At 32.1% G+C, this 27,513-nt stretch overlaps 1 protein-coding gene across 3 annotated transcripts in view; it reads left to right on the top strand.

The window, feature by feature from the left end:
- Window positions 1-798: 798 nt before the first annotated feature.
- Window positions 799-27,513, top strand: part of LOC127722403 (multiple epidermal growth factor-like domains protein 10) — a 59,105-nt gene continuing 32,390 nt past the window's right edge. Inside the window, exons 1-2 of one of the 3 annotated variants that reach the window (XM_052229285.1) lie at window positions 799-1,085; window positions 24,228-24,301. In XM_052229285.1, the coding sequence (XP_052085245.1) occupies window positions 24,241-24,301 (61 nt within the window). In that variant the 5' untranslated portion in view covers window positions 799-1,085; window positions 24,228-24,240. Of the gene's footprint in view, window positions 1,086-24,077; window positions 24,302-25,735; window positions 25,832-27,513 lie in introns of those variants that run through there. The other 2 variants (XM_052229280.1, XM_052229292.1) reach the window with 2 other exon arrangements.

Raw genomic sequence — 27,513 nt, 5'->3', positions numbered from 1 at the left:
ACAGTAACTATAAATATATTTGAATGCCAAAAAAATATTTTACAATAGCTAGATCAAAAATAAATATTATTAAATGTTTAAAAAAAGCAAACGACGACATTAAGACCTTATTTGTATAAAAATGTTAAGAGATTAAGGGAAATCCTGTTAAAAATGTTTAGAGAATAAGAGAAATCCTGTTAAAAATGTTTAGAGAATAAAAGAAATCCTGTTAAAAATGTTTAAAGATTGAAAGAAATCCTGTTAACAATTAGTTGTTCCTTTATTTTTTGGGAGTGCATTACTTAAGGCTATAAAATAGATTAAAGTCAAATGTATTGATGCAAATGAAACAAGATATAGGGCATAGTCGTGGGTTTGATGTAGGTGGCACAACACGTTTATCAAATTTATATTTTTTTTTGGTATGAATTATCTTCATTCTTAGAATCACCATACTTATGTTACAAGCATTTTGACGTAGTGTTTAAAATGACGTATTTATCTTTTATAAGTAGACACGATATATGATTCTGAAATAATATTTTTTTCATAATTGGTGTGCGCTAGAGGTCGGGCAATGTCGTTAGAGAATGACACCCGACAATAACCTCTATAAAAGTTCCTTAACTTCTAATTACTATCCCCTCTGCGCCTTCAGAAATAATCACTCAATATTGTTAATGTCTGCTTATTCTGGTGAAACAAATCACTTTCTGATATCATTTCTACCCCGATATTATGGCATCAATATCAATAGAAAATCAATAAATTTTACCTTATGTAAAACAAATCTCCGTTCCCATTACTTAAAAATCTCATAAACAGGTGCAAGACTCCATTTAAATGTGTTCAAACGAAGTGAAAAAATAAATAGGAATTTTACAAATAATGTGAAATATTTCTGGTATATGTTTGATTTGGATGAATTATTTAAACACCCGAGAAGACACCCGAGAACAGACAGTATTTTTCAACCAGATTGATATTTGATGTTGATGTATTCATATTATAAGTACTGAGAAATATGAAATGTGAATGACGTTAATTTCTATACAAGGATTTTGGAAATGTATTTTAAGTTTTACATGGAAAGGAAGTTTAGGGTATGTACAGTAACTGTTAATTCGATTTGTTTTTCTAAAGCATACAGCTAAATCAATGTTTACGCACAGAATTAGACTAGTGTTAATTCAATCAATCTTAAAAAAATCCACATATTGAACAAGGCAACTCATCTTTTTTTACTTAAGGAAAAAACAACATTCTGTCCGATCTTTGTATCTTCATATTTGAAAAGGGGAACACACTACAATATACTTGCATAATTAAAAGTATTTAACGAAGCTGCGTTTTGATTACGCAAGTCGTGAGTTTTTTATTCGTAAAACAAATTGAAACACGACAGCATCATTTAGTATACATTGTACATGTATAACAGGAGAACATAAGGATTCTTCTTTTATTTAACACATTTCTTAACATAACATTGAACCTTTAACATGATAAACCTTACAATAGTTAAACTTTTATTTATGGTCTTAGTGAAATTTGTTGGTATTGCAGGGAAGGGGTTGGTCTTAAAACCAATGAGCTCTAGTACTTCACTTTCAACTTACGGACACGTATACATGTTGAAATCCAAAACACCATGAGACAGACGACTTTATTTGGTTAGGACACAAACACACAGGAACCTTCTTTCATATTTTTTTCTTCTTTGGTTTGGATTGAAAGTAGCACGACCGTAAACTTTGATTTAAAAAAACCGTTATAATTCCGTTCATAAGAACAATCAACTGAACCTATTAGGTATAAGCCATTCTGTGTAGTATCGTTAAAACTTAGACTGTGGACAAATAATGGTTGTTGGTGGAGCGATTTTATACTTTGGAAATGTAGATGGCAGCAAAGGGGACGGCCATTTGATTTTCTTGTGGCTGTGGGGCAGGAGGATTTTGAAATTGTATATCCTGGCCTAGTAGGAACTTTGAAAAAAAACATGCGTAGCAACAGATAAAAATGATAATTGAATATGCAAAAAAATCATCATGTCCCTCTCAGAATATCAAATACTTGTCCCCCTAAAATCAATGTGATGTAAGATGACCCAAATTTTCATGACACCGTCTACATTTAATGGTACTACAGTCATTGTGAAAAAAAACATTTGTACAATTTCCAGAAAAAAAAAACCCCAGCTAATTTGTTATGTCAGACAAACATAACCTTAAATGATTTTTGACTCTTCGTTATCGACTATTCTGTTTTTATGCTCTAAAACTTTTATTTAATATACAAATCCAGTGGAAAGATGTTTTCTTTATCCTTTGTATATTTATTATTGTCTATTTTCATGTTAAACTAGTTTTTCTATATTTTTTTCATTATGTTCAAACCAATATTGATAAAAGTGTTTAATTTCATATTCTTTAAACAAGGACTATTTGCATTTGGAAGCTGATTATTAAAATCATTTCATAATATTTGTACATTGTGTGCTTTGGATTTTGTATGAATATGCTCAGTCATGTAAAATATAATATTTTATTGCATGGGTACGTCAATGTAAGGGGGGAAATAGCTTGCAAATCATTGTAACAATAAAACCAGGGATAAAAGGCAAACTCGTTTAATTTTTAAAAGTGACCGATAGACTAGGGTTCAAAACATTTCTATTCATATTTTTTCATAAGAAATTATTTTTAGATATAATGATTTGTACGTTAATTAGAAATGAAGACAGAAAGCCCTTAGTTTTCTCAATTGAATTGTTTCATATTTTTCATGTCGGGGCCTTTTATAACCGACTATACGGTATGGGGTTTTCTCATTGTTAAAGGCCGTACAATTGCCTATAATTGCTTACATCTATTTCTTTTGAACTTTGGTGGATAGTTGTCTCATTGGCAATCATACCACATCTCTTTATTTTTATACATATCTAATTAAATATAGGCTTCATGTTGGACGAATATAAACCATGCTACATTAGAAACACCGGCTGCTTACCTGAAGGTTTAGGGTTCATTGTTCATTTTAGTGTACATTGTTTAAGTTGAAGCGTTTATACATCACAATAAAATATATATATATATCGAAATCAGGATATGGTGTACTAATTTTTGCACCTTTTGTTTGCGGTATACCATCTTTTCCGCAAGTTTATTGTTTTCTGTTTGGTATTAAATTAATAGTTAAGATCCATTTGTTACATCTGGTGATCCGTTTATTTGGCAATCGCCAATGGCAGTCAGCAGGGTTTAAGAACATCCGTTGTTCAACCTGCTAGTCAAATGCGTTTTGTTAAAATATACTTTTTCACTTTTTTGGTCTTTTGGAAAATGTTGTTTGTGATGTATTTAGACCCCTATATATATATGTGTGTGTATACATACAGATTTTTTAAAGTCGATACATGATACCTGCATGTAATAATGAAAGGACACATTGCATACAATTCTGACCAACAAAAGAACTTTATTATTTGATATCATAATAGAACTGGGGATGTTGAAAAACCCGTCCAAAGTGCAGAAAACGGTCATAAACCCACTACTATATTACTATACTGGTTCCAAATTGATATTATACAAACGAAATTGAACTCTTTATTGTAGAATGTAAAATATGACGAGGTAGGCATATTTGAATTGTTTACAATTGTTTTTATGGTCAATAAAAGTTTAACGCAGCTGTATAATTTAACATTGTTGAACATTCATATACTTTTGTAAATCCAAATTATAGTATACAGCTAAATGTTAAAAAGCATATTTTTAAATAAGGACGCAAAATATACAAAACAACTGACATTGGTAGGTGCAAAAATAAAGTAGAATAACAAAAATACGAAACTCCAAGGAAAATTCAAAACGGAATGTCCTTTATCAAATAGCAAAATCAAAAGCTCAAACACATCTAACGAATGAAAAAACAACTGAAAATCATTCTAGATTTTGAAAATGCATTTTTCATAAATTCCTATGAGAAATATTCATGGATAATAAAAAAAAAAAGCGTTAATTTGATTCTCGACCCCGGCAACAGTATTTTGAACAAAATCCTGAAAACGAGTAATAATCTTACAAATAATCGGACGCATGACATTTATAAAGTGTTGTTTTCATTTTTTTACAGCACTTGGTCGATACCGATGCTTGTTGACTATCAGTCTCAGAGGGTATCGACAGCTTAGTAGTCATTACTTCTACTGACATGATTGATAACAAACCTTTCTTAAGTTGTCCGTTTTTTAAGTTTAGAAATTATTAAGAAACTAAGGATTTAACTCCTTCAGGCAAAGTTAACCTTAGATGGATTTGGCTATTATTTTTATGTCCTGTTTTGGTCATTTAGCTCAACAACTGTTTCACTTCTTATAAATCCTTGGCTTTCACATATTTAGTTTTGAGCGTTCGTGATGAAGGTAAATCCAGAAAAGCGTTTCGGACGCATTGAATTTTATTTAATTTACTTTTTGGAGTCGAAAATATATGAGTCAAGTGCAATGCCTTTCAATTGAGTCATCAAGTGTTCTTTGACACCCCTACAATTTCTGCAAAATATCCTGACGACAGATTATCATTTTTGGAACATAAGGATGTATTCTTCTGACGTTTCAGTCTCGTTGAAATCTCGTTTGGGAATTATTTCCAAAACATGTGATACAAGTGAAAAATATTAATGAATTAAAAAAATATCATTATCAAACTAACTCTGTGATTAAATGGTGTACTTACAATAAGTAGTTTTTGAGTAATAACATTTTCAAATTTTATAACCAATCCGGTCAGTGTCATAAGCCAAAAGTTGAGAAAATGGGTGAGTGGTACAAAGAAATGATTTTACCAAAAATTTGTACATCCCATATTAATTTTTTCTTTTCAAAATTCTAAGATATATTTTTTCAATCATTTATAACAAAGAAGTTGAAATTATAAGCTTTTTTTTTCTAAAAAAATCCCAAATTTACAAAATTGACACGAAAAAGCAACAAAATTTTAGAAAACTTTCTAATATTAACACCAACCTATAGTTGTTTTTAAGTTAAATCTATTCAGATTGGTCCACTTCATCTTTAGTGAAAGTATGAAAAAAAGTTTAATTGTGAAACTGTTTTTTCATGATAATAGCCCAAAAATGGGTAAAAATGGATGAAAAATGGGAAATCATTATAAATGGGGTACTTTCAAATGGCCGTTGCAAAAAAAAGAAGTGCACCACCATATGGTTTTTTCTCCACCAATTACTTTCTTACAGTCATATAAACCCAAAAACTCAGGTTAAGAAATAAAGTTTAAGTTTAGAAATTTTTGACTCCTCAGAGGTTTACATCCTTTATTTTCAAGTATGGATTGTAATGATTCAATATTAATGAAACTAACGGGTGTCAAGAGCTCTCATGACAGAGGGGTCGTTTCTTCAATGGTCGCGCTATTCTTGGATGAAAAGTAAAATATTCGGCAATAAGTATGATTGGGACAATTCTGACGATGTAGAAAGCAGCCTGTTACGACTGAAGAAAAATAGGAAACTTTTATTTTAACTTTTGCGTTTAAACTAAAACTTCAATATCTTTAGATACAAATAAAAACCTCTTGTATTTAAACAAATAAAAGCAATTATGCACATAATAGAAAAGTCACCGTACGGCATCCCAAAATGAGCAAAAGATTGCTACCCCGTAGCGAAATATCCCCCTCCCCCGCTTCGTAACACTGATAAACAAGATATACAATATATACTCGTATCTGAGCGATAACCCATCCTTAACTCGGGACAGTGGTTTAACAGCATCAAATAGTAAGGATTCATATCTAAAACAGTATTCAATCGCAAGTTCGGTATACATGACAAAAAAAGTACATCACAAATATAAGTTCCATCAGTCTCAGAATGAAAATCATATTGATTAAGGAGCTACTTAGATTTGTAAATCTTTTCAGTTGTGAGTAGATGACAAGACACGAGGTCTTTATCTCAATTCTAAAGGATGAATTATTTTGCCGAACCAAAGCAAATGTTCTTTTGTTGACGGAATCAACAAAGCACTAATTGCTTCCACTTAATTGCAGACTTGTTCTTGTATTAATATGAATCAAAGTTTAAGGCTAAACTCAGTAAAGATCCGTCAAAATTCGATTTAAATAATAATAACACTTAATTACCACATAACTTGATGGTAGTTTTGCTTTAAAATATAAATTATTTTCTTTAAATAAATCTAATATTATATAATAAACAAACATAACTGACCCTTTCTTGATGTTTACATTTATTAGTTCGTACAAGGGAAAGCGTATTTTAAAAAACATGACAAAAGAGAAGATTTTTCGTTTCGTAAGATTTTCCTTTTTCGGACGGTGATGTTTCTTTTGGTCCCTTCTTATAGTTTGTACATGTATATTTCTAACGCGTTCCTTGTGCCTATATCTAGATAACTTGACGATTTATATAGATTTCAATCAACTTAATCTATGTATAACTGGTAATCTGGTGAAATTTAACTTAAATTTTACGAAGAAACATAGTGACAATTTGTTAATTTTCATATACATAATTATTCAATTATTTATTTTCTTGGAACAACTCCCCAATATATATTTCTCCATTGAAAATGCTAGTCAAGGGGTTACACTATATTTATTTATATATAGTTTTACGTCTTGAACTCAACCCAACATTATTTTTATACGTCCAGATAGTGCAACGATCACACTTTACTTCGAAGGCGTATGATCATGCATGTATTTAACATACAACCTTTGATTGTGAATTTATGCATCCCATATGTGTTGTTGGGAGAAAGCACATGCGACATACTTACTACTGATGTGGGATGTATAAATACGCAGGATGAATAAATACACGGACGTTAACGCTTGATATCTAGAACTGTTATAACTGAGGTATAAGAGGGAGATATTGAAAAGGTTTTTTTTTGCTCCGTGTCTCACTGTGACTTTGAGATGAAAAACTGCAATAAAAGCACTATTCATTTGCTTTTGTGTGTTTTTCGTTTGCTTTTGTGTTTTTTGCTGTGCATGTATTGTGTCATGGATACTCCTTATCCTATGTTTTTCTATTCTTTTAATTCAAGACTAAGATATTCAATCGCTAATTGATCCAACGTAGATATTTTGGAGAGATTTTCCAGAGGTTGCCACAGTTCATATATATGGGCGATTGCATTCATTTCTAAATTCACCATTAATTTTGGTATTTTTGTTTGTCCAAATTCTTGTGCGTAGTCCATGAATTATTCTATTGATTTATTCTCTAAGAAGTTTAAGCTTTTTTTTTCCTTTGTATTAATGGGATTAATTTGTATGAATTAAGATTACAGAAAGTGAATTGATCAATGTCTGCTTGTTAATATGACGTTCAAGATTTTTAACCGTTAGTTGCCATTCACATCGGTCATTTGATACTAAAGAAGTATTTTATTTTTAATTTTCAAATCAAATACCTAACCGACCCAAGTTGTGCAGTCGATCACCAAGGAAAGTTTCAATCAAATATAAAGCTGGTCAATGTCAAACCTTAAATTACAACTGAAATGTTTCAAACCAAATATCCAGCATACCCCAGTGAATCCTTGGATCACAACGGAAAAGTTTCAAATACTTCACCCAGCTGATTCAATTCAACATTTGGAACACAACGGAAAATTTGTAAACGTTAGAAGCAAACATCCGTTTTAGCCTATTTGATTACCTCTAATATTTTTTTTTTTTTTACTATTTTTAACTTTTTTTTTGTTATTTAGGAGGAACGAAAGCCAATGTAAATCTAAAGATGAAGTACAAAACGGAAAATAATTGTTTAACATAAGGTACCGTGCACCAACTTGAGAACATTTTTAATACAAGTTGTCGTGCCTGAACTTTTGGACACTGTAAATAGTTTAATGATCATGGATAAACAGTTTCATTATACTGATCAAAGAAACCGTCATTGTCTTCTATTGAATTGATCTTTGTGGAACTTGACATTTAAATCCGATTTTACTGAGGAAATAGTGTACTTATCTTTCCAATGGATCAAATTCGTTTTCGTTTTAAAGAATTGATACTAGAAATTTAAAACTAAGTCTACAACAAATCATACAATTCTTCATGCTTGCATGAGAAAATGTAACAAAAAGCGCTATTTTTATCAATGATGCCATAAAGTCAATGACGTAATTTGGAATTTGAGATTTTAATCCGAATTCGTAGAATTATTGTGGTAGGAAAAATGATTGTTAATTATTTGTACAAGTTCTTAAACATCGTTGACATCATTTGACAAGGATAATTATTTTTTTCATTTAACGACATGACAGGATATAGCAAAGACTGTTGATTACATTTTCCCCAGTCAAATTAAGTTTCGTAGTTACTGACACATGAAAACATACTTCCATTCTGTTTTGAATAACTTTTATAACGTTAATGAAGACATCTTTGTTATCAACACATATATCGTTATTTCTTTCTAACAAAATGGTCAACCAGTATAAAAGCGGAGGTTCTTAAATTACCTGTTTCATCCATAATAGATAGACGTAGTTTTCCTTCTAACCGATCAGGAGAAATCGTTACTTCGTATATTTATTTAGTAACTTCTAATTGATATTTTGTTAGCAACAGCTGATATCGGTTTGTCTTAATAGATAATAACGACAAGTTAATGAGTCATTATCGTTAATCAATAATAAACAATCACGTCAAGTAGGACAGGTATACGGTTTTTCTTGGGATTTTTTAAAAGAAGTCAAGAAGACATGGCCATCGGGTCTTTGAGTATGAATTATTTTATACATCAATACAAGTGCCTATTTCAAGATGTTTAAATGTTATCATGTGTCTGTGAATCTCGTCAATACTTGGTACGTCAGTATGGTCTTCTCTCCACATTCTTAACGGATGTCAGTTATAGAGCAGGAACTGTCGACCCTTCAATTATCCCTGGTTTTTGTTGGGGTTCGTTTTGATCAATCTTTGGTTTTCTGATCGTCTTTTTCTTTTGACCTTGGTCTGTTTAACTTCCCCTTTGGAATCTTCTCATCCTTTTTTATTATTTACAGTGATTTACTTTCTTTCAGAGCTATAACTAACTTTATTTTGACCAAATATAAAACATACTTATATCAATTCCTATTATTTATGAACTAAATGGGAAAAAGATGTAGGATAAAAATTACTCTATTTGTTGATACCGCGATTGTACAAAAGTATAGCACACACCGAGAATGTACAAAAGTACAGCACACACCGAGAATGTACAAAAGTACAGCACACACCGAGAATGTACAAAAGTACAGCACACTCCGCGAATGTACAAAAGTACAGCCCACACCGAGAATGTACAAAAGTACAGCACACTCCGCGAATGTACAAAAGTACAGCACACACCGAGAATGTACAAAAGTACAACACACTCCGCGAATGTACAAAAGTACAGCACATACCTAGAATGTACAAAAGTACAGCACACTCCGCGAATGTACAAAAGTACAGAAAAAGTGATTCAATCCAAAAAATATGGCCACTAATTGAGGAATGAGATATTATGCCTATTCTATATCACTGTCGTCATTCGTAAATCAATTTCAATGACAAAATAGAATTTCAAGCTTAGTATGATTGTATATTATATGTATGTGTACTTCTAAACGATTTACATGTACATCGTCTTGCATTGATTCAAAATTTGTGTGTGTGTGTGTGACAAGTATGTTACTTTTTGTTTTGATTGGATATATTAAGTACGGTCTCTACAGTAAAAACAAAATGAATACGCTTTTTAGAAGAAAATCGTCTTGAGCATTGCTACCTCAATATATGTGTACTTGAAAATACGGAGAATTTTAAAAATATATAAGACTGACTTTCAGATAAAGAGAGCATACTCTTTATGTTCTACGTCATTTACAGACTTAGACCAGAAAAAAAACCCGTGATCAATGAGTCCTTGCGGTACATGCTGTTTGGCTTTATCCGAGAGAGTACTTGTGAATTAAAAGCATTACCTAGGAGGACCTATAAATCAAATATTACTCTAACTTTAAATATAAAATTACATTTTACTTGATATTTTGAGCAGAAAAAAATCAATCAATCAAAACTTGAAATACATTTGTGTAAATCACGAAAAAATGTTTTGTTGTCTCTGCTATCTCATTGACGTAAACCGAACTGTCTCATTGGTCTATACACCACGGTATTATTGGTTTATACTGCACTATCTCTTTGGTCTATAAACCACTGTCTCATTGGTCTATACTCCACTGTCTCATTGGTCTTTACTCCACTATCTCTTTGGTCTATACTCCATTGTATCATTGGTTTATACTCCACTTTCTCATTAGTCTATAGTCCACTGTCTCATTGGTCTTTACTCCACTGTCTTATTGGTCTTTACTCCACTGTATCATTGGTCTATACTCCACTGTCTAATTGGTCTATACTCCACTGTCTCGTTGGTCTTTACTCCACTGTCTCATTGGTCTATACTCCACTGTCTCATTGGTCTTTATTCCACCGTCTCATTGGTCTATACTCTAATGTATCATTGGTCTATACTCCACTGTCTCATTGGTCTATAGTCCACTGTCTCATTTGTCTTTTCTCCACTGTCTCATTGGTCTATACTCTACTGTATCATGGGTTTATATTGCACTATCGCATTGGTCTATAACCCACTGTTTCATTGGTCTACACTCCATTGTCTCATTGGTCTATACCCCACTGTCTCATTGGTCTATACTCCATTGTATCATTGGTCTATATTCCATTGTATCATTGGTCTATACTCCACTGTATCATTGGTCTATACTCCATTGTCTCGTTGGCCTTTACTCCACTGTCTCATTGGTCTATACTCCATTGTATCATTGGTCTATACTCAACTGTCTCATAGGTCTATACTCCACTGTCTCATTGGTCTATACTCCACTGTCTTATTGTTTTATAATCCACTGTCTCATTGATCTATACTCCACTGTATAATTGACGTATACCATACATCATATTTTGTTCATATTTAAGCATGATAAGTATACATGTGGTATTTAGACGAAAGTGAAACCTTCAATATCGATTTAAATGAACCGGTGAAAAGGTCGCATACGTGTTAGTTTTCCAATATCCACACGCATAGATGTTAAAGACTAATTATTTGATGATGTTATTGATGTTCGATTTCTCAATCACGACTATCGGAAACAGGTACATCCGGTGTTTCCATTTCTGTGACAGTGGACAGGCAGGTGTATTGAAAATAAAATGAGAACATTCAATATTGACTTTAATAATATATTTGTAACGATTAAGACGTTTGTTTTTCTTCAAGACGCTGGAAGAAACAGCATTGTCAAATTGATTAAGAACAAAGTTTTCCAAATTAATTGTTTTACTTTAATCACCTTGATGTCCAGTTTGTGTTTGACAAAAAGAACTTAATTTCTGATGGGAAAAGAAAGATGATACAAATTGTCATATAATGCTACCTTCAAAATAGAAAAGATGGATATGGTATATTTTCATTCGTTACACGAACTCCTTTCCTGCTCTAACTTGATTAACAGAAGAAAATTAACTTATGGAAATTATCCATCTTAATTTAACAGTAATGCCTACAACATGGAACAAACGCTTACAATTCGCTGCGAGTTCTAGAGTTTCCCTAGCACTGGTTTATGTGTTAACTTTTTTGTTTAATATCGATATCGCTCTAAGTATTATATTGACATACTTCCATGCTCTAACTGTGTATTAAACAACACAAATGCAGGGTAATTTGATAAAATTACAGACTATAACGGAAACAAAAGTATAACAAATACTGTCAAACATAACTGAAAGGACCCTTAGGAATAGATGGTATACACTCTCTGTAAACGTTATTATGTAGGAGCCTGTTGTTCGGTGGTTGTCGTTTGTTGGTGTGTTTCATAGGTGTTTCTCGTTTCTCGTTTTTAGCTCACCTGGCCCAAAGGGCCATGTGAGCTTATCCCATCACTTGGCGTCCATCGACGTCTGTCGTCGTCTGTCGTCGTCGTCGTAAACTATTTCAAGGATCTTCTCCTCTGAAACTACTGGGCCAAATACCTTCAAACTTTAACTGAATGTTCCTTATGGTATCTAGTTTATAGATTATATCCAAAGTTTTGATGCATCAACAAACATGGCCGCTATGGGTAAAAATAGAACATAGAGGTCAAATGCAGTTTTTGGCTTTTATCTCAAAAACTATAGCAGTTAGAGCAAAAGTGACATGGAGTTAAAGTGATGAATAAGTCAAGATTTATCTGCTATGAAATTTTCAAATCAATTGGACCACCCATTGTAGGGTTACTGTCCGAAATAGTTTATTTTTATGAAATTTTGTTGTTTTTTGGTTATTATCTTTAATATTATAATAGATATAGAGAAAGTGTAATCGGCAAAAATGTTCAGCTAAGTAGGATCTACAAATAAGTTAAATGATCAAAATAGTCAACTGACCCCTTAAGGAGTTATTGCATTTAAACCTTTTTTTTCACATTTTTTGTGAAAGTCTTATTACTTTTTCAAAAATCTCCTTCTCTGAAACTACTGGGCCAAATACTTCCAAACTTTAACTGAATGTTTCTTAGGGTATTTAATTTATAACTTGTATCCAAAGTTTAGTTCCATCAACAAATATGGCCGCCATGGCTAAAAATAGAACATAGGGGACAAAAGCAGTTTTTGGTTTATATCTCAAAAACTACAGCAGTAAGAGCAAAAGTGAAAGGGAGTTAAAGTGATAAATGGTCATGATCTATCTGTTATGAAATTTTCAGACAAGTTCGACAACCCATTGTTGGGTAACTGTTGGAAATAGGTTTTTTTTATTAAATTTTACTTTTTTGGGGTTATTTTTTTAAATATTATAATAGATAGAGAGAAAGTATTAATGTCAATAAATGTTTAGCTAAGTAAGATCTACAAATAAGTAACATAATCAAAATAGTCAATTGACCCCTTAAGGAGTTATTGCCCTTAAAACTTTTTTTTTACATTTTTTGTGAAAGTCTTATTACTTTTTCAAAAATCTCCTTCTCTGAAACTGCTGGGCCCAATTCTTCTAAACTTTAATTGAATGTTCCGTAGGGTATCTAGTTTATAGATTGTATTCGGGGATTTTAGCCATTCAAAAACATGGCGGCAGTTTCTAAAAATAGAACATAGGGGTCAAATAAAGTTTTTTGCTTTCATCTAAAAAATAAAGCAGTAAGAGCAAAGCTGACATAGGTGAAAGTGTTAAACAGGTTTAGATCTACCTGTCAAGTAATCTTCAGAACAATAGGACAACTTATTGTTGGGTTAGTGTCCAGAAATAGTTAATTTTTAGGAAATTTTACAGTTTTGGGAAATAAGTCAAATGCCTGAAACTGAAATTACAGGCGAGCGATATAAAGCTCTCATGAGCCTCTTGTTTATATATTTTAGACCGTTGGTCTTCCTGTTTGAATTGTTTTACACTAGTAATTTTGGGGCCCTTTATAGCTTGCTGTTCGGTTTGAACCAAGGCTCCGAGATGAAGGCATATACTTTGACCTATAATTGTTAACTTTTTATACATTGTGACTTGGATGGAGAGTTATCTCATTGGCACTCATACCACATCTTCTTATTTATATCAAACGTTATCATTTAATCAAACGTTTTAGACACTCAATCATTATCATGAATTCAAACGTTATAGATCATGTAGGTATAGATTATTAGATTTTCTGCACATTAATATTGTAAAATATCGGCTGCGAGCCGCAAGTAAAAATGTAATCACAAAAATACCGAACTCCAAGTAAAAATTTATCATAAATAAAAACCAGTGTCCTTTCCAGGATGTAGATTTGAAAATGTAGTAAAAAGGACTTCATAACGAAACACGAAACGAGTAATATTTAGGTCTCCATAACGATTAACAATGAATGAACTAGTTATCTTTAACGATAAACAAATTAGTTTTCTGTTGATGCTGTTCTTTCTTTTAAGTCGACAATGTGCTGCTGTCCTCCTCTCATGGGGTTTATTAGTGTACCTGGTTAGCTACGACCATTTTGGATTCAATAAATATTTTGGATTCAATAAATATAATGTGTTCATTAGTCTGAACATTATTGAATGAAATATTTTGATATCATAAATTGGTAATTTTGTTAAGGTAGATACAAACTATGTTTCCATGTGTTATATAAAGGTAACATAGCAAAAAACAATAACAGTTTTTTTTATGGATCTTACAATTATAAACAAAACACTCCTATTAATACAAAATGTATAGTTATATTATTGTTATGAATCTTTGTATCACATGAAGAAATATTTCATGCGATTATTAAGGATGTACACCTCTTAGGAGCCAAACATTTCTAGAATTAAACTTTTTTTCTTAACCTGATTTTTGGGTTTCTATGATTGTAAGAATGTAACTGATGAAGAAAAAATCATATGGTGGTGCACTTCTTTTTTTTTGCTACGGCCATTTGAAAGTACCCATTTTTTATGATTTTTCCATTTTTCATCAATTTTTACCCTTTTTTGGGCTATTATCATGGAAAAAAATCACAATTTCACAATAAAACTTTTGTTCATACTTTCACTAAAGATGAAGTGGACCAATCTGAATAAATCTAACGAAAAAAAAACTATAGGGTGGTGTTAATATTACATTGTAGAAAGTTTTATCAAATTTTGTTGCTTTTTCGTGTCAAACTGACCATGCTGTCAATTTGTAAATTTGGGATTTTTCTCTTATTTTTTAGAACAAAAAGCATATTATTTCAACTTCTTTGTTATAAATGATTGAAAAAATACATAACTCCTCACCTATTTTCTCAACATTTTGGCTGATGACACTTACCAGATTGATTATATAATTTGAAATATTATTACTCAAAAACTACTTATCAGTACACAATTTTTTCACAGAGTTTAGTTTGATTATGACATTTTTATATTCAGTAATATTTTCCATTTGTATCACATATGTTATGGAAATAATTCCCGAACGAGATTTCAACGAAACTGAAACCTCAGAAGAATACACCCTTAAATTAAATTTGTCTGGTTTTTTGTCCTTAAATTTTTATTGAAACATTGTAGTTAAAATTCTTTAGGATTCTAAGACATCTACTAATGGTATCTGGTACATTGGTCGAATTACAAGAAGTACTATTTCTTGTCTGTTATTTTGCTGTCTTTTTGGTCTTCTGTAATACAAACATCCAAACATAAGTGAACTAGTCAATTGAAATAGTACATTCCTGCAATTCAAAGCGTTAATGAGTACATATATCCAAAAATAACACAGGAATCTCGTCAGTGTGTTTTTGTTTTCAAGTGAGAATGTTTAATCTGACTGAATTATTATAACATTTAAACAACTTCAATCCAAACAGATATGTCATTTAGCAGACAGATTTTGATTTTATTTGATTTAATTATATTGTTCAAAGGAGAAAACTATGTAATGAATCGTAAATGCTTTTAAAATTGGCACATGAATTAAATTCGATTATGCTAAAAAAAAATGGACCATATTTTGCTTTTCTTGTCTTAGGTAATAAAGCTTTTTATCAATGTTACCGTTAAATTTCGATCAATAAGCCTAATTATGATCTTTTCCAAGGATGCATTGGAAATCATTTTATAATATCAGATAAATCATATCCTACCAATAAAGAGCACTTCGAGGGATTTGAAATCAATTAATAATTTGAGGATATACTAAGTGAACTGTTTACAATAAAATCTGGAACAGCGGTATACATTTTTTTTTAAATGAAAGCCACTTAAGACTGATTATTTTAAACAGAACAGCTAACTCAGCACGACATTCTTTTTCCAGTCAAAGACAACAGCTGAATAAAAATTAGATAATATCAAGACAGCGAATCAATGTGTACTAACGGATTTGAATTTTTACGTGGTCTCCTTCATGGCAAACATCTTACTGCGCACGTTTGACAGCTCACTTCCTCATTCGACTGTTCAAGTTGATTTGAGCGCCGCTGATCGGTCTTGTGTAGAAAAAATAGTAGAAGGGTCTATTTCATGTCTTTACATACTATGGCTCTGAAGAATCTTAAACACAATCATGAATGGTGACATTAAAACTTCCTATCACGCGAATGTACGAGAATGCGAGAAACGTTTTAAAAAAAATGCTGACACACTGTTAATTCATACAAAGCTATATCAAAATAATAATTGGATTGAATCAGAAGGTAAGAACCTCTCTAGTCACGTGGCATTGTGACTGACAAGTAAAACAAACATGCAAATTTCACTTTATAAAAAAACAAAAAACCTTTGGGAGGTCATCAAGTAGCACCTGTCTCATATTAAAAGATTCAACATAAGAAACCTGCTAGTTGGTCGATCACGTTCGATTAAGCAAAACTTGCCAAATTAAATGAAAACAACCTTCTAGATTCCACATGCAGCTGGTATATAAGCACCAATACATTTTTATAAGGACAAATAACATTAAAGGTGCCAAGTTTACTGCACTAGATGCGTATTTCGACAATTAATGTCTCTTCAGTGATGTTTGAGGCAACATTTTTCAAATCAAAAACCTAATGTAAATGTTGAAGATCAAATAAAACAAATACAAGGACCTAAGGTACAGCCAAATCCAGACAAAGAATTAGAGCTATGCATGAGGGAAATATAGTCCATAATTTAAAATGATTTTTCAAAATTCTGTTACAAAATTCTGTTACAGCAAATTTCAATCGGAAAATATTTGCATTTTCATACTAGTTCCGAATCACTGGCAGCTGGGCTATAATCATACCATCAGGAACTAGCATCCCACCAACAGAGGTATCGACCCAATGGTAGATATATCATTACCGGTACATATTTTACCGAACCAGATGCGCATTGTGACAATTAATGTCTCTTCAGTGATGCTAGAGGCCAAAATTTTGAAAACCCATAAGCTACGTTGAAGAGCTGATAAAACAAAAAAAGGACCTAAAGTATAACAAAATCCGGATAAAATTTATACAAAGATATAGTGTTGGTAGGAATCAGTTAGAAAATACAAGTTCACTAAAAAGTAAGCATTTAAGGCTTATCGTTTTATCTTCGTTGATCTTTAAAAATACTGATTTTCTTTTCTAGACCATGTATTACGTTATAGGGTTCAACGACTGTTGTGAGTTGAACGATTAATGCCATTTAGAACGGAATTTTAACATTTTGATGTAGATTATAACTCTATACTGAAGTGTTTATCTTAATATCTGATGAATAATCGAACCGGATTGTCATGACAAACAGTCATTAATCTTGTTACTTTAAAGTACACAAATCAAATTCTGTAGACAATTGTTTAGATCTTACCTTGAACCTTTGCAGTCAGTGTAAAGAATACTTAGCTGTCTTTATTTTCGGTACGCTACAAAAATGGGGAGAAATGTATCAGTTCTGAACATTGAAATTTCGAAATCATACCACCTGTCGCATTTAAAGCTCGCAAAAAGTTCAAAAAATAGTCTACAAATTCAGTAGTAGTAATATTAATCAGTGTAAAGATAAAGGTTATATTTTTATCGATCAGACACAACAACGATACGATGATTATGTTAGATGTTTTCATTGTGTAAAATATACAGTTACAATGGCCTTTATATAGGTACTCTCTGTACAGAATTCTTTCGAACAGACATATCAACAAAAGGATATTTATACTTTAAGGCTGCATTTGTGTAAAATACACAATGTAATTGTTATAGGTACTTTATTTACACTTAACCTGTGCCGTTTGTAAGCTATATATTCTGATTAGCCTGTTTGCTTACCTGGCATATCAAACTCCAGTTCAATCTGAGTACCAGCCATGTATAATGTTAAAATGAGTTCTTCAGAAACGGACAACAAAATTAGATGTGATGAAACCCGACTTACTAGTGGTGGTTCATTAGGGGTCGTTTAACTATAATTCTCAGTAGAAGTAAATAAATGAATCAAAGTCTGGTGGCATTTGACGTGGTGGTCCTTTCAATTTTTCATTTTGAGTAACGGTGGCGGCAAAGTTTTAAAGTTGTTTGGTTCATTAACCGGATTTAATTAAGAAAATCATAAAGGTATCATTTCTCAAAGTCTGTAGCAATTCGTATTGAACAGAATTTTTCGGTATTTCTACTGATTTGTTTTATGGATCATGTATGTAGGATTTCCCCACTACAGAAAGGATATGGACGAAAAAATGGAAAAAACTTTAACTAGGCCCTTTGAACCAGATAAGATAGAAAAAATCGAATGGTACGGTAAAAATGACTTTTAAAAAACTTTTTAAAAGTATGAGTTCATGGAAGTATATCATTTTCCATTTTATGTCCCTTCATTTCTTAATTATCTATGCTCATATATATTTTATGATAGCAACGCTTTTTTATACATGCTTTTGCCAACAAACGACTGTTTTAATTCTATTAAAAGTACATAGCTTTTTTTCTATTGGTTTTAACAAGGCAATCATTTTTGTGAACCAGTATCTTCTAAATATTGAGTACGTCCCTTAAAGAGGCGTGATACATAAATCAGTATGTATCTACACAGTAACATCTTTCCAACATTAAAGATGTCAAATCGTGACAAATTAACCGGTATGTCGTGTTTTTGAACATTTAACAAATAGCTCAAAAACCTGCAATCATGAAAAAATGGAGTATTCATTAAAAAAATTAATAAAGACGGCATATCAAGCAAACCCAAAATTATGTTGGTGTAGAGGTCATTGGTGACCTTTAATTTTTATACGCCCGTCAAATTTTTGACGGGACGTATTATGTTATACAAATGTCCGGCGTCCGTCCGTCTGTCTGTCTGTCCGTCCGTCTGTCTGTCCGGCGTCAACATGTCGCACCGTAACTTGAGAATGACTTATCCAAATTTCATGAAACTTAACATAGTTGTTTCTTATGATGGTCAAAAGATCTGTATACTTTTTGGTGAAAATAAGATTAAAACTTTTTGAGTTACGGGACTTAGTAACTAAAACAGGTGTGTGTTTTTTTTTTCACATGTCGCGCCGTATCTCAAAAACAATTTATGATTATTGCTTAAAACTTTACACACTTCTTAGTTATATTAATCTTGAGATCTGTATACTTTTTGGTGATGATTCAAAATTTTATTTTAGAGATATTGAGTATTTTGTTAAAAAAGGGGGAGGGGTATTTCACATGTCGCGCCGTATCTCAAAAACAGTTTATGATTATTGCTTAAAATTTTACACACTTCTTAGTGATATTAATCTAAAGATCTTGTATACTTTTTGGTTTTGATTCAAAATTTTATTTTTGAGATATTGATTTTTTTTTTTTTTTAAAGGGGGGGTTTTCACATGTCGCGCCGTATCTCAAAAACGATTTATGATTATTGCTTAAAATTTTACACACTTCTTAGTTATATTAATCTAAAGATCTGTATACTTTTTGGTTTTGATTCAAAATTTTATTTTAGAGATATTGAGTTTTTTGTAAAAAAAAAAAGGGGGGGTTTTCGCATGTCACGCCATATGTCAGAAACTATTTATGCTTATTGCATAAAAATTCACACACAAGACGAAGGGCGTATCATGCGCTCATGGCGCAGCTGTTTATTTTCATATCGTATCAAATTGTCTTTAACAGCAATAATTTTCTTTTTTATTTATAGATACATATACATGTTTAATAACCTGTTCACAATATCGCCCAAGTTGAAGTACATTAATTTATTACACTTTGATATATTTCAAGTTCACTAGGTTTGAGCAACTTTCGTTTTTTAGCTAAGAATGGAGCAAATTCAGAGGAAACAAGCTATCTTTCTTAATCATAGCTCCAAGCACTCCAATATGTATATTTCATCTAAACAAAATATTATCATTATATTTATAAGGTAAAAATAATAAAAGAGATTATTACATTTTTCAATGAGTAAATGTATATTCTGCAAGGGAGTTAATACAGCCATCAGTACGGTACAGACAATAATCATTTTGCCATTCTTTTAAGGTGTAATAATTTATGTAATGATCATTGATCACGCAATTCTCTACCAAAATAGATGATTAAGAAACTCATTGTTTTATCCCTTATCGATAAGACTGATCAATGTATAATTTAAAGCCTAAAAACGTAGTCTGACGTAAAACAGGTTCTAGAACATTCTTAAACTCAGGAAATTTGGTGAATGAACAAAAAGTTACCAAATCAACTGTTCTATACTTATGGGTTAACCAGAGCTTGACAAACAAGTATTGTAACGTCATCGATCTATTGTTGAAGTTTGTTTTCCGTTGGGTTTGTTGTTAAGCATGCAAAATGCAATGGGAGACATTTCAAAAACATACACATACGAAGTGAACAAAAGGAATTAGGAGTTTTATGGTCAATAAACAACATAGGTATATAGTCAGCGAACATATAAACTAAAGCAACGAGAGAGATTAAAACAACATATTATACGATTGGCGAAAATAAAAACTTTCAAAAATAAAGGTTTGGGCAGCAATGGTTTTCAAAATGTTCAGCACGTTTGTACTTAGTGTGTATATATGAATCACTCTCTTTCTTTTCCTTCATCTAAATGTTCCTTGGTTCTAGGTGTGTATTGATGAATCACTTTCTTTCTTTTCAATCATCTTAATGTTCTTTGGCTCTTGGTGTGTATTGATGAATCACTTTCTTTCTTTTCCGTCATCTTAATGTTCTTTTGTTCTTGGTGTGTATAGATGAATCACTTTCTTTCTTTTCCGTCATCTTAATGTTCCTTGGTTCTTGGTGTGTATAGATGAATCACTTTCTTTCGTTTCCATCATCTTAATGTTCCTTGGTTCTTGGTGTGTATAGACGAATCACTTTCTTTCGTTTCCATCATCTTAATGTTCCTTGGTTCTTGGTGTGTATAGATGAATCACTTTCTTTCGTTTCCGTCATCTAATGTTCCTTGGTTCTTGGTGTGTATAGTTGAATCACTTTCTTCCTTTTCCGTCATCTTAATGTTCCTTGGTTATCGGTGTATATATGAATCACTTTCTTTCTTTTCCGTCATCTTAATGTTCCTTGGTTCTTGGTGTGTATATATGAATCACTTTTTTAGTTTTTTTGTTATCTTAATGTTCCTTAAATTGGTTATTGGTGTGTTTCGATGAATCCCTTTCTTTCTTTGCCGTTATCTTAATGATCTTTGGTTATTGGTGGGTAGAGGTAAGTCCTTTTTTTTCTTTCTCGTTATCTTAATGGTTTTTGTTTATTGGTATTTCAAGATGAATCCCTTTCTTTTTTGTCTTTTTTAAAAATTTTCCTTGGTAATTGGTGTGTATAGATGAATCTCTTTCTTTGTCGTTATCTGAATGTGCATTGGTAAGTAGTGTTTATATATAGATGAATCCTTTTCTTTCTTATGTACAAAGAACCCGGTAATATAAACTAAATTATTGTGTTAGAACTGTATGACAACATAACGGTATACTCTTGATATATTTATGAATTTATTTAATGGCACATTAAATGGATTTTGAAAATCACAGGTTAATATCAATCAAAGGTAATCTCAGATCTTTTAACCGTATGAGAGATAACGGATGAAAATGACGGATGAAAATGAATTGATTTTGCGTGTGTAATGTATATTTCCCGTACAGATCATTTTTAATTGATCCTTTTACATTGATTTTAATTCCCTATTAAGTATACTTTTGTCCTACAATATAATGAATAGTAGAAATCGTATAATTTTAGTGATGGACAAATTAGATTTGACTCTTTCGTCTAAATTTGCACATTTTGTTGCGTAAGAACATGGAGCATTTTGGAAGCTCTTGTTACTCATTGTCTGGCTCGACGTGTTCTCCGTTACATGTATTAGTACACTGTACGTCAGCTAAATATTAACTGATCACATATATTGTGTTACATGGGTTGAGGTTTAGATATAGATTTTTAATCGTTAAAAAGATCGTTTGCATATTGAATAAACACAATTCAAAATTTAATTTATAGCATTACCCTTTTTTCCATAATAAAAATTCGGTTTGTCTCATTTCCAGAGATTTCGTTGGATAGTAAGTTATATGAAAGTTTGTATAACAGCACTAAGAAATTTAAATGAAGTCTGAAGTCTGAAATTATTTTACCCTCAAAAAAGTTTCAATACTCAGCAGCTATCGACAAAATATTACAATGTTTGGCGGATGAACATACCGTCAATAGATGGTCATTGTTGAGATGTTAGAAAGAATGTTATAACATTATTTATTCAATTAAACGTTTAATGTGTGAAGAAACTTACGAATATAGTGACACAGATCAAAATATGCTGTACACGATTGCAAAATTCATTGTATTGCAATGGTAATCGAAAACACAGAAAAAAAACTGCCGTACACGATAGCCGAAGCAATTGTTTTAAATGCAATCTCGAACAAAGGTCCTGTTGTATTTACCGTACCGATAGTCGGTAATAGGGTGTGTTAAACTAGGGGAAGTGGTTTAAAAGCTTCAAAATGAAAATAATACTTTATGACTTCAGTGTGGTCGAAGCTTTTTCTTGGATTTACTTTCATGAGGAACGCTCAAACTCAAAAACTTGAAGGATAAGGATGTATAAAAACTTGATTGAGTGAGCAGCTATATGACCAAACAGGAATAGTCTAATCTATCCAAGGTCAATTTGCCTGAGGGAGTTAGATTCAATCATGTCAGTATCAAACCCTGACTACTGAGTTGATGATATCATCGGAACTAGCAGTTCGCCAGCAGAGACATCGACCCGGTGCTAGCAAATAACACTTTATAAATTTGGTGTGCCAGTACCAAGGCACTAGCTAGGCTACACACCTGGTGGTGTCATCGGGGACTAAATGTCCATCAGCAGAGGTATTGACTCGGTGCTAGAAAATGAAATACCACTTTATACATATGTTGCGTCCGAAGCGAGTATTTTTTATTTACCTTTATCAGGAACGTAATTAATTATTTGAAAGTCAGTGATGGCTTTCTCATTACCTCGATAAAATTAGAAATTCTTTGAAATTAAGGACTGTTCTCCCTAATTTCATAAAACCTTGCTTCCTTGTCTGGTTTTGGGTATAAATTTTGGTCCTTTTCGGTTACATAATCTTTTCAACGTGTTTCAATTTTTGGATTTCCAAATATTTGGGCCTCGAAAATCTCTCAAGATACAATATTTTTAAATGTTCAACTGGTGCAGGAAAATTGGTACCGTATGGTATCTTCTTCAAAAGTCTTGCGTTTATTAACATACTTTTACCTAAAAATGCCATGCCGTTTATTGCTGATATGCAAACAAACGTAGATGCTGCTTCATTTAACAGTCATATTTATCAGACAAACACAAGGATGTAAATTATACAGATTGCACTCAAGTTTTGAAAACAGAGGTAATTATCTGCTGTCACACAGTGTATGTAACACACGTCATACTATCCAGTTTGGATTTCAGTATTTAAAGTTGCAAAAAGGATAATGACAAATACTGTGACGAAGGTAACCGAGATATGTTACCGAACTGTCAACTCCATAATGATGTCAGTGGATGTACAAGCTATTGGTGTTCTGTTTGTTCATGCTTGTTTTTGTTTAAAAAAAAAAGTGATATCCTTGTGCATATATAGCCCTGTGGTGGTGAAGTATGAACACACTCCATGATACTTTTATAACTTAAAAAGTTTGGAAAGTATATATCTTATATTGTGTTATACATTATAATGTCTATATTTAACCTGTTGATGTATATGGTTGTCATATTCGTGTGTTTTAATGTCTTATACTTTGTTTCTGGTGTATTTGTTGAAATAAAGTCATTCCTTTAGTGCTATTTTTCTCATTAACAAGTGTTTATTTTACCATTATACGTCATGACTCTAGATAATATATCTATCAATATTAACAAGGACATTAAGAATGAATATTAGTAGATAATTATTGATCACTAATTACACAATGTGTCAGTCATTATGTTGCTGTAGCAATGATTACAACTGCACATAATTAATGTCATCTGTTTGCAGATTGCTAATTATTATTATATTGTTGTCCAATCTCCCCAGATGAAACTGTAAATCAAAGGCCCTGATTAGTTTGTCTTTAAGGACAGTAATTGTTACTGACTATACGTGATGTTGAAATTTATGTTAGCTTAGTATGAAAAATTCATTACATTTTGATTGAAGCAAACGGAAAAGTTTATCTAAATTCATTTCAGTAGTCAATGACTGATGCCAAACCATAATGTGATTACAGTACTTATCCTTTGGGGAACATGGATTACAGTTCATGGTAAGAGTTTGTTAAATATTCCCGCATACCTTTTTCTAGACGTAATTTTCCCGAACCAATCCGTAGTAATACATGTTTATCCATCAAAATATAATTATGACCATACAGATATGGTAAGTAATGTTTTTTTCCTATGGAAAATAATCGGACATTCTGTTTTGTTCAGGAAATGAAATAATTACACGAATTTCCTGGATTTTTTACGCTTATGATAAGCACAGCGTCGACAATTAAAATAAATGGAATGTATCAAACAATATATTTTATACCATTGATAATGAATATGTCATATAAATACTTCTCGATTTAACGATACTTGTAGATCCTCTCTGTTAGGTGATGATTTCGAAATTTGAGAACTTTTCAATAATCCACATGACCATTTTGTTTGAAATGCAGAATTACCGTTGTGGAAAAGATAAAAAAAAAGCCGTCGAATAAAGATACAGGAATATTTTGCTCTTCAACGCAAATAGATAAGATCGGCAATAATATCAGATTCATTTTAGTTAAACTGTGGAGAGAGAGAAAACTACATGCATAAGAAATAACAATTACCTTTACATGTCAAAGTCATAGTTGAAGATACACACTTTATTTTAATTTTTATATTTTATCATTCATTTGCTGCTCATATAAGCTTTACTTAGTCACGTGTTCATATGTCTATCCCAAGTCAAGAACATCGTTAGTGGATGTTTTTGTCATATCTTAATGGTTTTTGTCATTTGTAGAATTTGGAATTTGTGATAGGCCTTAAAAAGTCTCTGTTGAATTATAACAGCTTTTTTCTAGACTCGGGGATATTTAGAGCTTGAGATACTGTGTAAATACTGTTGCATTTCCGAAAGATATTTTTTTACTGCACAGGGTGTATGAATACATAGTCCCGTCCAATCTAATGGTACAGGATGTATAAATACCTAGTCACACCCAGTCTGTTGTGAAGACATAACATCAAAATAGTCAACAAAAGAAAAACCAAAACAACTCACAAAACCAAGATGGCGGCCTACCAAAATGGCGTCCTCCACCTGTTCCTGACCGATGGCACAAAATTATTTAAACGCTCACCAAACGCCTTCGGGCACCGAGCCGACCGTGCAAGGGCTGTATAGCCAGTCAAGGTCGTTAAAAACTTCCATTTGTTTGTCTGTTTAGAAACATATTTAATTGTAACGAAACGTATTTCGGGTAAACAACAATCATACAGAAACTCAAAATCACAATACAACATGGAAAGATACCTAGAGGTCAACATATTGTTAAAGCAAAAGAAAATTTTATACATGTCGTAAAGCTCTTAATTTCTCAGTCTAGGAGAGCAGTAAAATGATATAACAGGGACTAGCAAAGATCTGCCATAAACCCCCAATTCTTTAAGGGACACAAAGATTAACCAAGACAACCCCTTACTTGGATATGGGATAGTCACGTGAACATATGGCTAGGTCAAGCTAGTTTTTGTAGTAATCAACCATCATCCATATCATCTAGATCAATGGACCAACAAAAGGTTCACAGAAGAAGGTACACTAAAAAATCAATTCACAAAACAGTTTTGAATTCTTTAATATCGACATTACGATAAAAACACATGTACAAATAAGATATTCAATTAGATCATCTAACAAATGTATATTGCCCCGAATCTAGAACAGTCACGGCTGTTTTCATTTGTTTTATATGTGAAACACTCAAGTTAAAGGTGGATGGTTCAAAGTGGGGTGGGGTTTGCTATCGGAAATACAAAAATCGTTAGGATGAAAATATAAACAACAGGTGCACAATGACGTTACGTAAGAAAAATTCTATGGCATCGCAAAATATAAGTGGGCAAATATGTAAAGTATTCAAAAACAGCACCATAAGCAAACTTATGCAAATTAGATTGATCCTAATTTGAATTCCTTAACCACTTCTTTAAAAAAAAAAAGAAAAGCAAGCAAAGACAAAAATGAGATAGATATAGAGTGCATCTAATGTCAGCATAGCTTAATGAGAGCAACATTAACGACTTCTTGAAAAAAAAAATAATGTTTAAACTAACTAGACTCAAGCTGGCAGCCACTTTTAGCAGCCAATCAAGATAGCAGCCACTTTTTTCCAGCAGCCAATTTTGATGATATGTCTAAAAACCAAAAAACTGTATAGACTCAAACGTTCCAAATATCTCAAAATCTTAGTTAAATGTAATTTAACAGCGGAATTTGACAATTTCACGGCTTGTAGTCATTCTCAAAGGATTTCAGTCCGTTCTAAATACCAATAATGATAGCAGTCACTTTTTTGTTGGCAGTTGTAAGGAATCGTGTTATATATATAATTCAAACCAATTTGGAATGAATAAACAAGATGCAATGCACGATAGAAAAGTTACATACATGCTTTCCATAAACTCGGCATCCTCAAATATCAAGTATTTTCGCTGAAATCATTTTTAATATTTATTTTTATACATATGAAACGAAAACATTTTGATATAATTGTAATGGTTATCTATATTTTAATGTGAACAAGTATTTTCACAAAACTCCTGCGTGGACTATTTTGTACGGCATGCATCATTACCAACTCATTGAATTAAAACTGAAACTTTCCTTGTCAAATGTGCCAGTACAAATAATTGACATATAACTAAAACTGTGGGTAAACGAACCCGGATCCCAGAAACATATTTAAGCGGGGAAAAACCTAGGTCAACACCTTTAAAATGAACTATGTCTGGTTCGGAACTTTGCCGTAGGGAGTTGCCGAGGAGTACCGAAAGCATGTGTAGTTAATACGAAAAGTACATATAGTGACAACTTTGAACCCCTGTGGTGGCCAGACGTATTTTTTTTATAACAACAACTTTGAAAATCTACAAATACCGAATGGGCCTAACTCCCAAAAAAACCTTCCAGTGGGCCCTTCCCTAAGTTATTACTTTTCATTTGAGCCATGTCCGGTAGCGAACTTTGCCGTACGAAGCTGGCGAGGCTTACCGAAAGAGTGTAAGGTGGAGACGTATTTTTTTCTATAACAACAACTTTGAAAATCTACAAATACCGAATGGGCCTAACTCCCAAAAAAACCTTCCAGTGGGGCCTTTCCTAAGTTATCACCTTTCATTTGAGCCATGTCCGGTAGCGAACTTTGCCGTACGAAGCTGGCGAGGCTTACCGAAAGAGTGTAAGGTGGAGACGTATTTTTTTCTATAACAACAACTT

The sequence above is a fragment of the Mytilus californianus genome, unplaced genomic scaffold, assembly GCF_021869535.1.
Source record: "Mytilus californianus isolate M0D057914Y unplaced genomic scaffold, xbMytCali1.0.p SCAF_1, whole genome shotgun sequence".
In the NCBI taxonomy this organism is placed as follows: Eukaryota; Metazoa; Mollusca; class Bivalvia; order Mytilida; family Mytilidae; genus Mytilus; species Mytilus californianus.
This window is presented reverse-complemented; position numbering and strand designations above follow the sequence as displayed.